The sequence below is a fragment of the Urocitellus parryii genome, chromosome 3 (genome assembly GCF_045843805.1).
Source record: "Urocitellus parryii isolate mUroPar1 chromosome 3, mUroPar1.hap1, whole genome shotgun sequence".
NCBI lineage: Eukaryota > Metazoa > Chordata > Mammalia > Rodentia > Sciuridae > Urocitellus > Urocitellus parryii.
Genome location: NC_135533.1, coordinates 101,041,573 through 101,054,289, shown reverse-complemented (window position 1 = coordinate 101,054,289; position 12,717 = coordinate 101,041,573). Strand labels below are relative to the sequence as shown.

At 42.9% G+C, this 12,717-nt stretch overlaps 1 protein-coding gene across 3 annotated transcripts in view; it reads right to left on the bottom strand.

Moving 5' to 3' along the window:
* Positions 1-2,062, bottom strand: part of Ccm2 (CCM2 scaffold protein) — a 62,969-nt gene extending 60,907 nt beyond the window's left edge. For all 3 annotated transcript variants that reach the window (XM_077796798.1, XM_026399456.2, XM_026399459.2), the window contains exon 1: positions 1,938-2,062. In XM_077796798.1, the coding sequence (XP_077652924.1) occupies positions 1,938-1,967 (30 nt within the window). In that variant the 5' untranslated portion in view covers positions 1,968-2,062. The remainder of the gene's footprint in view (positions 1-1,937) is intronic.
* Between the last annotated feature and the right edge of the window lie 10,655 nt (positions 2,063-12,717).

Here is a 12,717-nt window from a genome sequence, read left to right as displayed (position 1 = left end):
CTCTATCACTGCTTGACAAGACATCAAGACAAGTATCTGAGACCTGGAAAAAGCCCGCCAATCCACATTTTTAAAGGTTTAAATCTGCATTTTTTTTTTTGAATGAACTAACTTAAAAAAAGAACTTAAAGCATCCAAACATTAAGTAAAACTAATTAAATTTAAATTGTGAAAAACAAATTAAAACAGGTTTTATTTCTGATTTAAGTTCTTAAGTTCATAAGTTGTAATGACCTCACATTGAATGAAGCAGTAGAAAAGGAAGATTCTGCCAGCTTGAGATTAGTAGAGAACATCTGGTAAACTGTGTTAAGTCATGGCCTGGATAGGAATCAATGCCCCAAACCTCAATGTCTCACCTGCCTACAAAAAGTGTCAGAACAGAGAGAAAACATACAACTCCTGACTTGGGTAACATTAACAAATGATTATCCCCTCTAATAGAGACAATAAAATTATTCACTAACCCTGTCTATGCCTAAGGTTTTTCAACTGTAAAATTCTTGATAGTTTTCCATTCCCATTCCAAAAGTTCAGGAATATCTTACTGCTTTTGTCTCTTTCAATCTTGCTGAAGGTTTAATGTTTCCACCCAAACTGGTAGAGGCTCCAAAGGAAACAGAACCATCCTTGCCTGTCACAGACACAGTAGGTGGGCCAGGTGCCCCTGTAAGTGGTGCACATTAAAGAGGTAACTGACAGTCAGGTCCCCCAGCATGCTCAACCAACTGCTGTCATTCCACAGGATAACTGGTTCAGTTCCAGCAAAGAGCAACATCCACACTGGACATCCTGGTATCTATCTAGGCAGTCACTGGGTTAACACCTCTCTTTTCTGGCTAAATCCTTTTATGCTGCTCCTGCTTTTCTGTAGTCTAACACTTGCAGGCCAAATCACTATTTCAAGGTATTTTCCAACCTTAAACAACTTTTGCAGATAACTGTAATTGATATTGCATCTAAATTAGACACACACACGTCCCTAACATAAAACAATGAGAAAGTGAAGATGCAGCACCACAGGGCTCCCTGAAGGCCACTGCCTACATCCATTTCAAATAAAGACTTTTTTAAAATGGGGCACCTCTAAAAACAAAGTGATGAGTATACGGTCAATTAAAGGACACTGCAGAATGCCAGGTAGTAACATAGGACATCAGGATCTGTTTTAAACTTGTCCATAAAAGTGAACACACACGTTTGTCAAAATGAAAATGAAAGGCAAGACATGAAGATTATAAGGCATTTATTTGAAAAGGATACATTTTATTAAAACCCATTTTCCACTTTAATGGTGGTTTATCCCACATTGTTTTTCCAGTCTCCTTAAAATGTTCTTTATCAACTATTCAAGCCTGTAATTAAAGCCACATTTTTAAACTACATAAACTAAAGAGCCTCTTGAACTATGTCCTAAATCCCACGCCAAATATAACGTCACTAAAATCACTCAATGATATTAGGTACAAGAGACATTCAGCTAGTAATTGAGCCCCATCTTCGCTTTTACTGGACATCCAAAGACGAAGCCAAGTGGGCAGTAAAAGTCTCCACGTTAACCGCACAGCCCACTGGCCCGAGTTCCAGCCCTGGACACTTCTGTCCCCTCGCCGGGCCCACTTCCTTTGAGGCCCCAGCCCCTACGCCGGGGGGAGGCCCACCCTCAGGCCGTCTGCCCAGGGTTAGGGCGAGTCGCAAACGGGACCCCGGGAAAGGTGCGGCGTTTACTGCTCGAGAACGCTGGCCCACCTGATCACTGCCCGGGGTTCGTTAGTCCCGTCCTACCCTGCCCTGCCCTGCCCTGCCCTGCCCCGGTCGCCCGGACTTCACCGCCGGCCACTCCCGCCCAGCCCCGAGGGACCCCCCACCCTTCTCGGCCCCCAGGACCCGAGCCGCGCCCACCGACCCCCGTAGGGGACGCGCTGGTGAACGCTCACCTTCTTGCCCTTCTTGCCCTCCTCTTCCATGTCGCCGCGTGCGGCCCCCGCGGCCCGCCCCGGGAGCCCCGCCACCAGCGGCCGCTACATGCTCGCCCCGGGACCGCCACCCCCGCGCTCCCGGCGCCGCCCGCCCGCCCGCAGTCTCCGCCCTGGCCGCGCCCCGCACTCGCACTTCCGGGCCGGAGGAAACCCGGCCCGCCCACAAGGGCCCCGCCCCCGAAGAGGTTCCACCCACAGCTACCCTGCACCCTGACTTCCGGGCCCGAAGGAGCTGGCAGGTTGTGTGATCAGATCCCTTCGCCTCAGGGAAGGCCCAGCTCAATGTCTGCAGGCGGCAGAGAACGTCCCACTGGAGGGCCGGGATCGCTCCACCACCCCTGCCCCGCTCCCACGGCCGTAGAAACGCGCCTGCCCAATCTGCAGCACGCCCCGCCCCCCGCTCGCCCAGCGCTCGCCGCGCGCCCTCAGGTTCGCGGGAGCGCGCACGGGAGTGCGCACGGGAGTGTTTCCAATTTTTCAATCCTGCCGCCATCTTTAGGGCGGCCAACTTCCCAGCGTTCCTCGCGTTCAAAGAAGGGGTGGGACTGGCAGGAAGGGAGGGGAGGGATAGGGCGGAGCGTCCAGCGGAGAATCCGGGTGCTGTGTTATTTCCTTTTTCTCCCTGGTCTCGCCTTCATTCTCTGGGCGAGGGGGAAAGCTTTTACTAAAGTTTTCTCTGTTTTAATGCCTACCTTAGACAAACACATCAGGAAACAACAACAAGGACTCTAAGGCTTTCCAGGATAAAGCCAGAGAGCTGGGTGCGGTGGTGCACGCCTGTAATCGGGCGGCTTGAGAGGTTAAGGCCGAAGAATCGAAAATTAAGGCCAGGGCTGGGGATGTGGCTCAAGCGGTAGCGCGCTCGCCTGGCATGCGTGCGGCCCGGGTTCGATCCTCAGCACCACATACCAACAAAGATGTTGTGTCCGCCAAGAACTAAAAAATAAATATTAAAAAATTAAAAAAAAAAAAAAAAGAAAATTAAGGCCAGCCTCAGCAATTTAGTAGACCCTCAGCAACTTAGCAAGCCCTGACTCAAAAAATAAAAAGGACTGGTGATGTGACTTAGTGGTAAAGTACCCCTGGGTTCAATATCCAGTACTACCAAAACAGAAGAAGAAAACCGAAGAACTTTAGCAGTTATCTAATATAATTGCCACTTTTCACAGAAGTAATCAAGGGAATTAGGTGATTTATCCAAAAGCACACTGCAAAGTCAGCAGACCTTTCTTTTACCATTAAATCAAGCTCCACTAAGTGCCTTACAATACAGCTGAAGGTAAACTGATACCAAAGGAAAGCAATATTTAAAGTATGTCATTCTGTGCCGGTTATTCTGTCTCAGATCCACATTCACTTCTCATTTCCTGCCCAGAGAACCTGAAGCTGGCCCTTAAGCATTCTTCCTTTGGTGGATGCAAGACTAAGCAATGTCAGAAGAAGGAACTTTGTTGTCAGTTGAGCCGCTCTTGGTAGTGCCTACAGGATGAGAAATACCCCAGCACCAGGCTTCCACACTGAGAGCCTCTTCCTACAGTTTCAGGTTCTCCGCAGCTCGTCACATTCCCAGAGCCAGGCTTTTGCAGTGCCAGAATGTCAGCAACAGCCAGCAGTTTCCTCCAGCATTTCCCTTGGCAAGTTTTATATCCAAGTACTTCAGTGAGACACCTGCCAGGGAACAGTCTCTTCTGGCATCCTAGAGGGTGAATTTGCAGCGAATTCTGCTAGTACTTCCTTGCCATTTGGTGAGCTGTGGCCTTTCCCTGTCCAACAAAATCAAGGTTCACCTTGGGGTAGGGTCTTCCTTAGGAGCTTTATCTCAGCCCTCAGGATGGCCCATGTGCCTTATATCTACGATTCTCGTGATCTTTAATCCCTAGTTACCCTAATCGGGGGTTTTTCTTTTTGTTGTTGTTGTTTTTGTTTTTGTTTGTTTGTTTTGGTACAAGGGATTGAACCCAGAGGTGCTTTACCATTGAGCGACAACTCCTGCCCTTTAAATTTTTTTTTTTTTTTTAATTTTGAGACAGGGTTTTGCTAAATTGCCCTGGCTGTTTGCCAGCCTCCTGCCTCAGCCTCCTGAGTCGCTGGGATTCCCCAGCCCCAATCCTCTCATATTTAATTCTTACTATATTAAGCCTTTCTTGTTTTGTTATATTTTGTTTGTTGCGATACTGTAGATCGAACCCAGGGTCTTTGCACCTAAGCAAGTGCTTTTAGCCCTAGCCACACCCCCAGCCCTCCTGTATTGTGTTTCTGTCTCCTGATTGGACTCTGATATTAATATCAAAGAAATAGTTGATCTCTGGCATTCCCCAAAGGCAGGTACTCCAGTCCTTTTGGCAGATAAAGAAGAGGTGTGGGAAACATCCTTTCAATTGGCTTTCTGCCATAATCCACATTCACAGGCAAAAATGAGGCAGTGCATTTGGTTGTCATTATTCTCCTACCATTCAAGAATAGATACCTGGGGAAGGGAAGGACGGTATGAAGTGACAGACATTGTCACTCTATACACATGTATGATTACACTACTGGAGCTACTCTGAACCATGTACGGCCAGAGGAATGAGAAGTTGTGCTCCATTTGTGTATTATATGTCAAAATGCGTTCTACTGTTAAATAAATAAATAAATAAATAAGATACCTGCCACTGTAGTGGCTTATGCCTATAATCTGGGCAACTTGGGAAGCTGAGGCAAAAGGATCATAAATTCAAGGCCAGCCTCAGCAGTTTAGTGAGGCCCTAAGCAACTTAGAGAGACCCTGTCTGAAAATTAAAAATAAAAAGGGCTGGGATGTGGCTCAGTGATTAAGTACCCCTGAGTTCAATCCCTAATACAAAACAAACAGGTGCCTGGGCAAGGCATAGTGGTGGATGCCTTTAATCCCAGCAGTGTGAGAAGCTGAGGCAGGAGGATGGCAAGTTCAAGGCCAGCCTCAGCAATTTAGCAGGCCCTAAGCAACTTAGGTACCAAAAAAAAGAGAGAGAAAGAAAGAGATTTGATATTGTTTAAGATCTTCCACAGTCTTCTATTAATGTATATCACTTTGTAATGCAGAAAAATAGCACTACCAGAGCCTCTCTTAGCCCAATCCCTTAGGCTCCCCTACCCCTTAGAATGCCTCTGCCTCATCTCTTCATACACAAGACCATCCTTCAAGAAAAAAAATCCATCTGATTTTCTTCAGATAGTAATAACTGCAAAAATAAATGAAGACAACCAAATAAGAAAAGTAGAGTCTATTTTTATAGAGCATGCTATAACAAAGGGAGTCAACCACCATCACTGCATGAGCAGAGTCAAGGGCAGGCAGAGTGAAAAAATCTTACAGTGAAAAAAAAACCAGAAACTTCAGGAATGTCCTGGTTAGAGGCTATCAACGTGGAGAAGAAGGGAGGATTCCAAGTGTTTGGTAGGGGAGCATATTTGTCTTCTCTGGTTGGTCTTAAATTGGAAGCCAGAACAAAAATTATGGAAGCTGCCAATTATTAATCAAGTTGGGACTGTTACAGAAAGTTATTGTTTGACTTCCTGGATTATCACTAGCGATAGTACCTCACTTCCTACAAGTCTAACTTAACAGCAGGATAGCTTCCTGGGCTAGTTACTATAGATGAGGGGTTGGTTTCCCTGCAAGTAGCTGCAGGTGTGGGTCAGAGTCCAAGGTGTATAAATGGTCGCATTGAGAGATTAATGTCTTTCATAACAGACAACAGTGGTACCAGCTACAATAATAACAGTGTTTTTCCTGAGGCTTCACTGTAAAATGTCCTTTTGAGTGATTACCATTTTCTTACCAATAACTTCCCTAGCCTGATTTTTGGCTCTCACCTCTTGAACAAAAATGAGAGATACTTGGAAATGTAGCTCAGTGGTAGAGTGCTTGCCTAGTGTATATGAGGCCCCCGAGTTCAATTTTTATATAGCAAAAAATAAAAAATAACTGAGATACCCAATTGCTAAACTGCCCATACCCCATGGAAACAACATTCTAGAGCTGATTCATTCTTTCTTTTCCTCAGAATTATTCAGGGTCAGCCCAAACCTTACAAAACTCTCCCTCTTATCCCTCCATAATGAGAGTCAGTCTGTCTGTCTGTGGGGTGCTCTCCCTGGTTGTAGCACATTAATAGAAACAACTTTGTTGGGGTCCTGCTAAATTTGGTTATTAGACTTTGCCACCCAACTCAAGTAGTATCCCCTTTTCCACTAAATCTTTGGATGCTATTTTTATCTCCTCCACCTCTCAAGAACTTTTTTTTTCTTTTTCTTTTTTTCTTTTTTTTATGGAGTGCTATATCACTGAACTACACCGCTAGCCTTCAGCCTTCCTAGTTTCTGATATTACAGATGTGTACCACCACACCAAGCTAAATGAATCCTTTGGATATTCCCAAAGGACATTCAGTTTTTCAATGTCCTGTTCCACACCTCCTGGAGAGACACCAAGAAGCCTCTAGTCTCCATCTTAAGCTCAGGCCGGGACAGTGATACATGCCTGTAATCTGAGAGGCTCCAGAGGCTGTGGCAGGAGGATCTCGAGTTCAAAGCCAGCCTCAGCAATGGCCAGGCGCTAAGCAACTCAGTGAGCCCCTGTCTCTAAATAAAATACAAAATAGGGCTGGGGATGTGGCTCAGTGGTCAAGTGTCCCTGAGTTCAATTCCCAGTACCAACCAAACAAACCTTAAACCTGCTGTAGAGGTGCACACCTATAGTCCCACCTACTCATATTTTTTACTTAAACCCAGCCCTTTTTATTTTGAGACAAGGTCTCACTAAATTTCTTAGGGCCTCACTAAACTGCTGAGGCTGGCTTTGAACTTGCAATCCTCCTGCTTCAGGCTCCCAAGTCACTGGGATAACAGGCATGCACCACAGCACCCAGCTAGTCCCACCTACTCAGGAAGCTGATTTGGAAGGATGGCTTGAGCCTAGGAGTTCAACACTAGCCTGGGCAAAATAGTGCAAATTCATCAAAAATCTTGATTTAATCCAGGATTGGAGACATAGACCCATAATCCCAGATATTTGGGAGGCTGAGGCAATAGCCAAGATCTCAAATTTTAAGGCCAGCTTCAGCAATTTAGCAACACTCTGTCTATAAATAAAAAATAAAAATGACTGAGGATGTAACTCAGTGGTAAAGTGCTACTGGGTTCAATCCCAAGTATGGTGGTGGTGGGGGATGTCTCTTCTCAACCCAGAAAACCTATTCATAAAGGTAGAAAAGGATTTTGTGATTGAATAAACATTAAATCATAATGTGCCTGGTACAAAACAAAACTGTTATGTGCATCACAAGCAACCTGCTAAAGGATCACGAGGTGGAAACATTCTATTGTACAACCTATCATGTTTGATAGGTCTTACAATTTGGAGTCAAGTGACAAGTTAGTCTTTCATCCTCTCAGGAAACTGAAAAGTTGGGCATTAAGTCCCTTTATATCATAGAATTAGTACCTGTGTATGGTACTAAGGATTGAACCCATGCCTTGTGCATGCAAGGCAAGCACTCTACCAACTGAACTATGTTCCCAACCCTAGTACTTGCTTTTGCTAAAAACACTGACTTTTCACTTGGGCCTAAACTTTTCACTTAATGGCTACAAGCAGGACAAAGCTTCTATCTGCCTTCATTTTGTATCTGACTCCTTTATTACCTTAAACTTTGGGTCAGGTCCTTGCTTTGTTCTGCACATGGGCATGTTTATCACTTAAGGAGTGTAATACAAGGCTTACTGAGGCTTGGTAACCCTAAATTTATCTTATCTATATCATCCTAAAAGACTGAGGACACCAAGATAAGAGAGATGAAGGTATTTTCAAGATTTGCAGGGACATTCAGTTTTTCAGTGTCCTGTTCCACTCCTCCTGAAGAGACACTAGAAGTCTCCGGTCATTGCCCTAAACCTGCAGTCAGCTTGGATTCTAGGAACAGCAGGACATGGCACACAGATCACCTCATGATGAGATCATAATACCCCCCTCCCCCCACCAATGCCTACCCAAAGCAGGAGAAACTATCTCATGGGAACCAGATGGCCCCTTCAAGTTTATCACTTTCAGTTACCCAATGTATCCACTGGGCATCTGCAGGCCCAGGAGAAGTCAGTGCTTTTTTTTTTTCTTTTTTTAACCAAAGCAGCCTCTCTAAGTTCCTGTTACAATTGGGGGTTTGGGGTATACCACCACTGAGCTATATCCCTAGCCCTTTTTATTTTTTTATTTCAAGACAAGATCTTAACTACATTGCTAAGGCTGGTCTCGAGGTTCTAGTATTATAGGTGTGCACCACCATGCCTGGTTGGGAGGAGACTTGTTTTTAATTATATTGCATCACATAAGCAGAGGAAAGCACCCTGGAAACTTCTAAGACTGGAAGGTTGTGATTTGTTCAAGATATTGCTAAGTATTACAGGACTGTAGTGTTCTGAAGGGGTTAGATGAGGAGAGAGAGAAAAAGACTACATGGGTATTGCATATCAGACTCCAAAGGTGAGAACTTGGTTCTGCAAGTAAAAGCAGAGTAATACAACTCATGTTTTACATGTAGCATTTAGTAAATACACCCAATCATTTTACAGTATACAAATCCCTTTTCTCATAATGTCAAAATCCTAAGAGACAGGGTAGGTCTGTTAATTCCAGAACACACCTATAGACCCTGCTACTCAGGAGGTTGAGGTAGGAAGGAATTCAAGACTAGACTGAATAGCATAGTGAGGCTCAGTCTCAAAGGGAGGAGTGGGGAGAAATTCCAGATTACTAACATGAAAACTAACACCCACCCAAAGAGGTTAAGTGCTTTGTTTAAGATATCCTAGGACCGGGGCTGGGGTTGTGGCTCAGAGGTTGAGTACTAGCCTAGCAGGTGTGAGGCCCTGGGTTTTTTTTAAAAAGGTACAATACCTTTGTGTCCAACTAAACTAAAAAGTAAATATTAAAAAAAAAAAAAAAGATATCCTAGGACAACTGGGTCTTGACGTAGCTTGTCCTAACTCAGGGCTCTCTGCTATGAAATGAAGGAAGAGAACCAGGAAGGTAAGTAACTATGGAGTGTCAGAGTATATTTGTGACCCCAAAATTGGGTTCTCTTGATGGACTGAGCTTTCAAATAAAATGATAACCAAAAAATTCATTAGAGAAGGGAAGATGCTTGTTTTATTATCCAACTAATAAGAAGCAGTGCCAACTTCATGCAGAAGAAATAAAAATGGCAACATGTATGAAAAAAATATTCAACATCTCAAGCAATTAGAAAAAGGCAAATTAAAATTACAATGAGATTCTCTTTCACTCCAGTGAGAATGGCAATTATCAAGAATATAAGCAACAGTAAGTGATGGCAAGGATGTGGGGGGAAAAGGTACATCACACATTGCTGGTGGGACTGTAAATTGATAACACTATGGAAAGCAGTATGGAGATTGCTCAGAAAACTTGGACCGGAACCATCATTTGACCCAGTTATCCCACTCCTCAGTTTATACCCAAAGGGCTTAAAACCAGTATACTATAGTGATGCAACCACATCAATGTTTATAACAGCTTAATTCACAATTGCTAAGCTATGGAACCAACTTAGATACCCTTTAAAAGATAAATGGATAAAGTAAATGTGGCATATATACATAATGGAATATTACTCAGCCTTAAAGAAGAATGAAGTTATGGCATTTGCTGGTAAATGGGTGGAACTGGAGACTATCATGTTAAGTGAAATAAGCAAATTCCAAAAAAACCAAAGGCCAAATGTTCTCTCTGATATGCAATGCTAACAAACAATAAGGAGAGAAGGGAAGAATAGAAGTTTATTGGATTAGACAAAGGGGAATTAAGGGAACGGAGGAGACATGGGAATAGGAAAAACAGTAGAATGAATCAGACACAACCAGTGTAACTCCACATCATGTTCAACCACAAGAATGGGATCCTTGGGGCTGGGGATGTGGCTCAAGCGGTAGCACGCTTGCCTGGCATGCGTGCAGCCCAGGTTCGATCCTCAGCACCACATAGAAACAAAGATGTTGTGTCCGCCAAAAACCAAAATAAATAAATAAATAAATATTTAAAAAAAAAAAAAAAAAGAATGGGATCCTAGGGCTGGGGATGTGGCTTAAGCTGTAGCGCGCTCGCCTGGCATGCCTGCGGCCCGGGTTCGATCCTCAGCACCACATACAAGCAAAGATGTTGTGTCCGCCAATAACTAAAAAAAAAAAAAAAAAAAAATGTTGAAATTCTCTCTCTCTCTCTTAAAAAAAAAAAAAAAAGATGTTGTGTCTGCCGAGAACTAAAAAATAAATATTAAAAAATTCTCTCACTTTCTCTTTAAAAAAAAAAAAAGAATGGGATCCTAATTAGAATAAGTTATACTCCATGTATGTATAATAGGTCAAAAATACATCCTAAGGGCTGGGGATGTGACTCAGTAGTCTAGTGCCCCTGAGTTCAATCTCTGATACCCATCCTCCAATACATTCGACTGTCATGAATATCTAAAAAGAACAAAAAGTAAAATATTTGTTGGATACGTTAAAAAAAGAAGAAACAGTACCAAAACATAAAGCTCACATAATCAAAGATCAGTTGCAGTATTGCAGTTCTCTTTTCTATTTTGCTGTGCTGAGGATGGAAACTAGGGCCTTGCACATGTTAAGTACTCATCTTTTGACTATAGTCATACTGAGAAACTACATGAACTTGCTTTCTACCTACATCAGCAGTATTTTAATTACTTATTGGAACACTTAAAAAAAAACAAACTTCCTCCAAAGTCACAAAATGAGCTATTCCATTGTTCTTTTAAGCCAAGTGGCATGTGTAGGGGAGGAAAAATAATTGTCCTAAATTTCCATTAAAGCAAAATTATCATGTAGACTTCATATACGAGAGAAATACCCCCCCAAACTGGTAGTCTCTAAAAGGTAGCTTAGAATTCAGGATTAAAAACCATCTACAGGGGCTGGGGATGTGGCTCAAGCGGTAGCGCGCTTGTCTGGCATGCGTGCAGCCTGGGTTCGATCCTCAGCACCACATACCAACAAAGATGTTGTGTCTGCCGAGAACTAAAAAATAAATATTAAAAAATTCTCTCTCTCTCTCCTCTCTCACTCTCTCTTTAAAAAAAAAAAAAAAAAAAAAAAAAAAACATCTACAGCTAAAAACAAACAAGAGTATGTGTGTGTCAAGGGGGGGGTGTCAGTTATAGGAAGGTAACCAGGAAAAACACAGTAAAAGAGACTACCAGGTGTGGTGGTACATGCCTGTAATCCTAGCAACTTGAGAGGCTGAGGCAGGAGGATCACAGGTTTAAGGCCAGCCTTAGCAAAATAAATAGCAAGGCCCTAAGCAATTTGATGAGACTGTGTTTCAAAATAAATAAAAAGGGCTGGGAAATGTGGCTTAGTGGTAAGGTGCCCTGGGGTTCAATCCCCAGTACCACAAAAAAGAGAGAAACACACACACACACACACAAACACACACACAAAAAAAGTTTTGTTACACAGAATTAGTGGGCACTTTTTTCTTTTTTTGGTACTGGGCACTGAAGCCAGATGTGCTTCATCACTGAGCTATATAACTAGAACTTTTTATTTTTGAGATAGGACCTTGCTAAATTGCTGAGGCTGACCTCAAACTCGTAGTTCTCCTGCCTCAGTCTCCCAAATGTGATTATAGGCATTTACCACCACACCTGATTGTTACACAGATTTAAATCTGTCCCTGCTCCATTAACAACAACCTCTACTGACTTGACTTAGTCATCCTCTTCCTGGTGCAGAGTGAAAGACGCCCTTTCAAATGGAGATTGATAAATGCAAATTTCCCTTCCAAAAGAGTAGCTTATGCTGTTTCTTAAAATAATCCTTACATCAATGAGGCATATTTTGGGATGGCATATTCTGGTATCCTACAGATGGATGCCTGCAAAGAAAATTAGTAACTTGGCTCTAGATACAAAACAGTTATAGCCAAAAAGATGTTATGAGGCTTGCAAGGTTGCTTCCATTTCGGGGGGCCACACAGGATGACTGTACTTCTGAGGGTGTTTGTTTGTTATCCAGTGGAGGGTTTGGTCCTTCATAATTTTAAGGTCCAGAAACTAGATACTATAAATTAATTGAGACTTCATTCTAAAATTTACATAACATGGACTGGGGATATGGCTCAGTGATAAAGCATCTGCCTGATATGATATACAGGAAGACCTGGGATCAATTCCAGCACTGCAAAAGAAAAAAAAAAAAGGGTTTACATATCTTGACTCTCTTCAAGACTAAGGTTACCAAGGTAAGAGCATTGAAAGTCTTTTCAAGATTTGCTGGGACACTTAGGATTTGTTTTAGTTTTTTATTTTATAGTATTGTGGATTGAACCCAGGGCCAATCTACCAATAGGCAACATCCCCAGCCCTTTCTATTATTTATTTATTATAAATATATATTATTATTTATTTCTGTTATTTATTTATTTACTTGTTTATATTACTGGGGATTGAAGCCAGGGGCTCTCTACCACAGAGCTACATCCCCATCACTTTTTATTCTTTGAGACAGGGTCTTCCTAAGTTGAAGCTGGCCTCAAACTTGAAATCCACCCCCTCAGCCTCCCTAGTTACTAGAATTATAGATTGATGCTACTGACCGGAGACATTCAGTTTTCACAATGTCCTGTTCCATACCTCTTGGAATACCACCTAGAAGTCTTCAGTCATTGTCCTAAACCTACAGT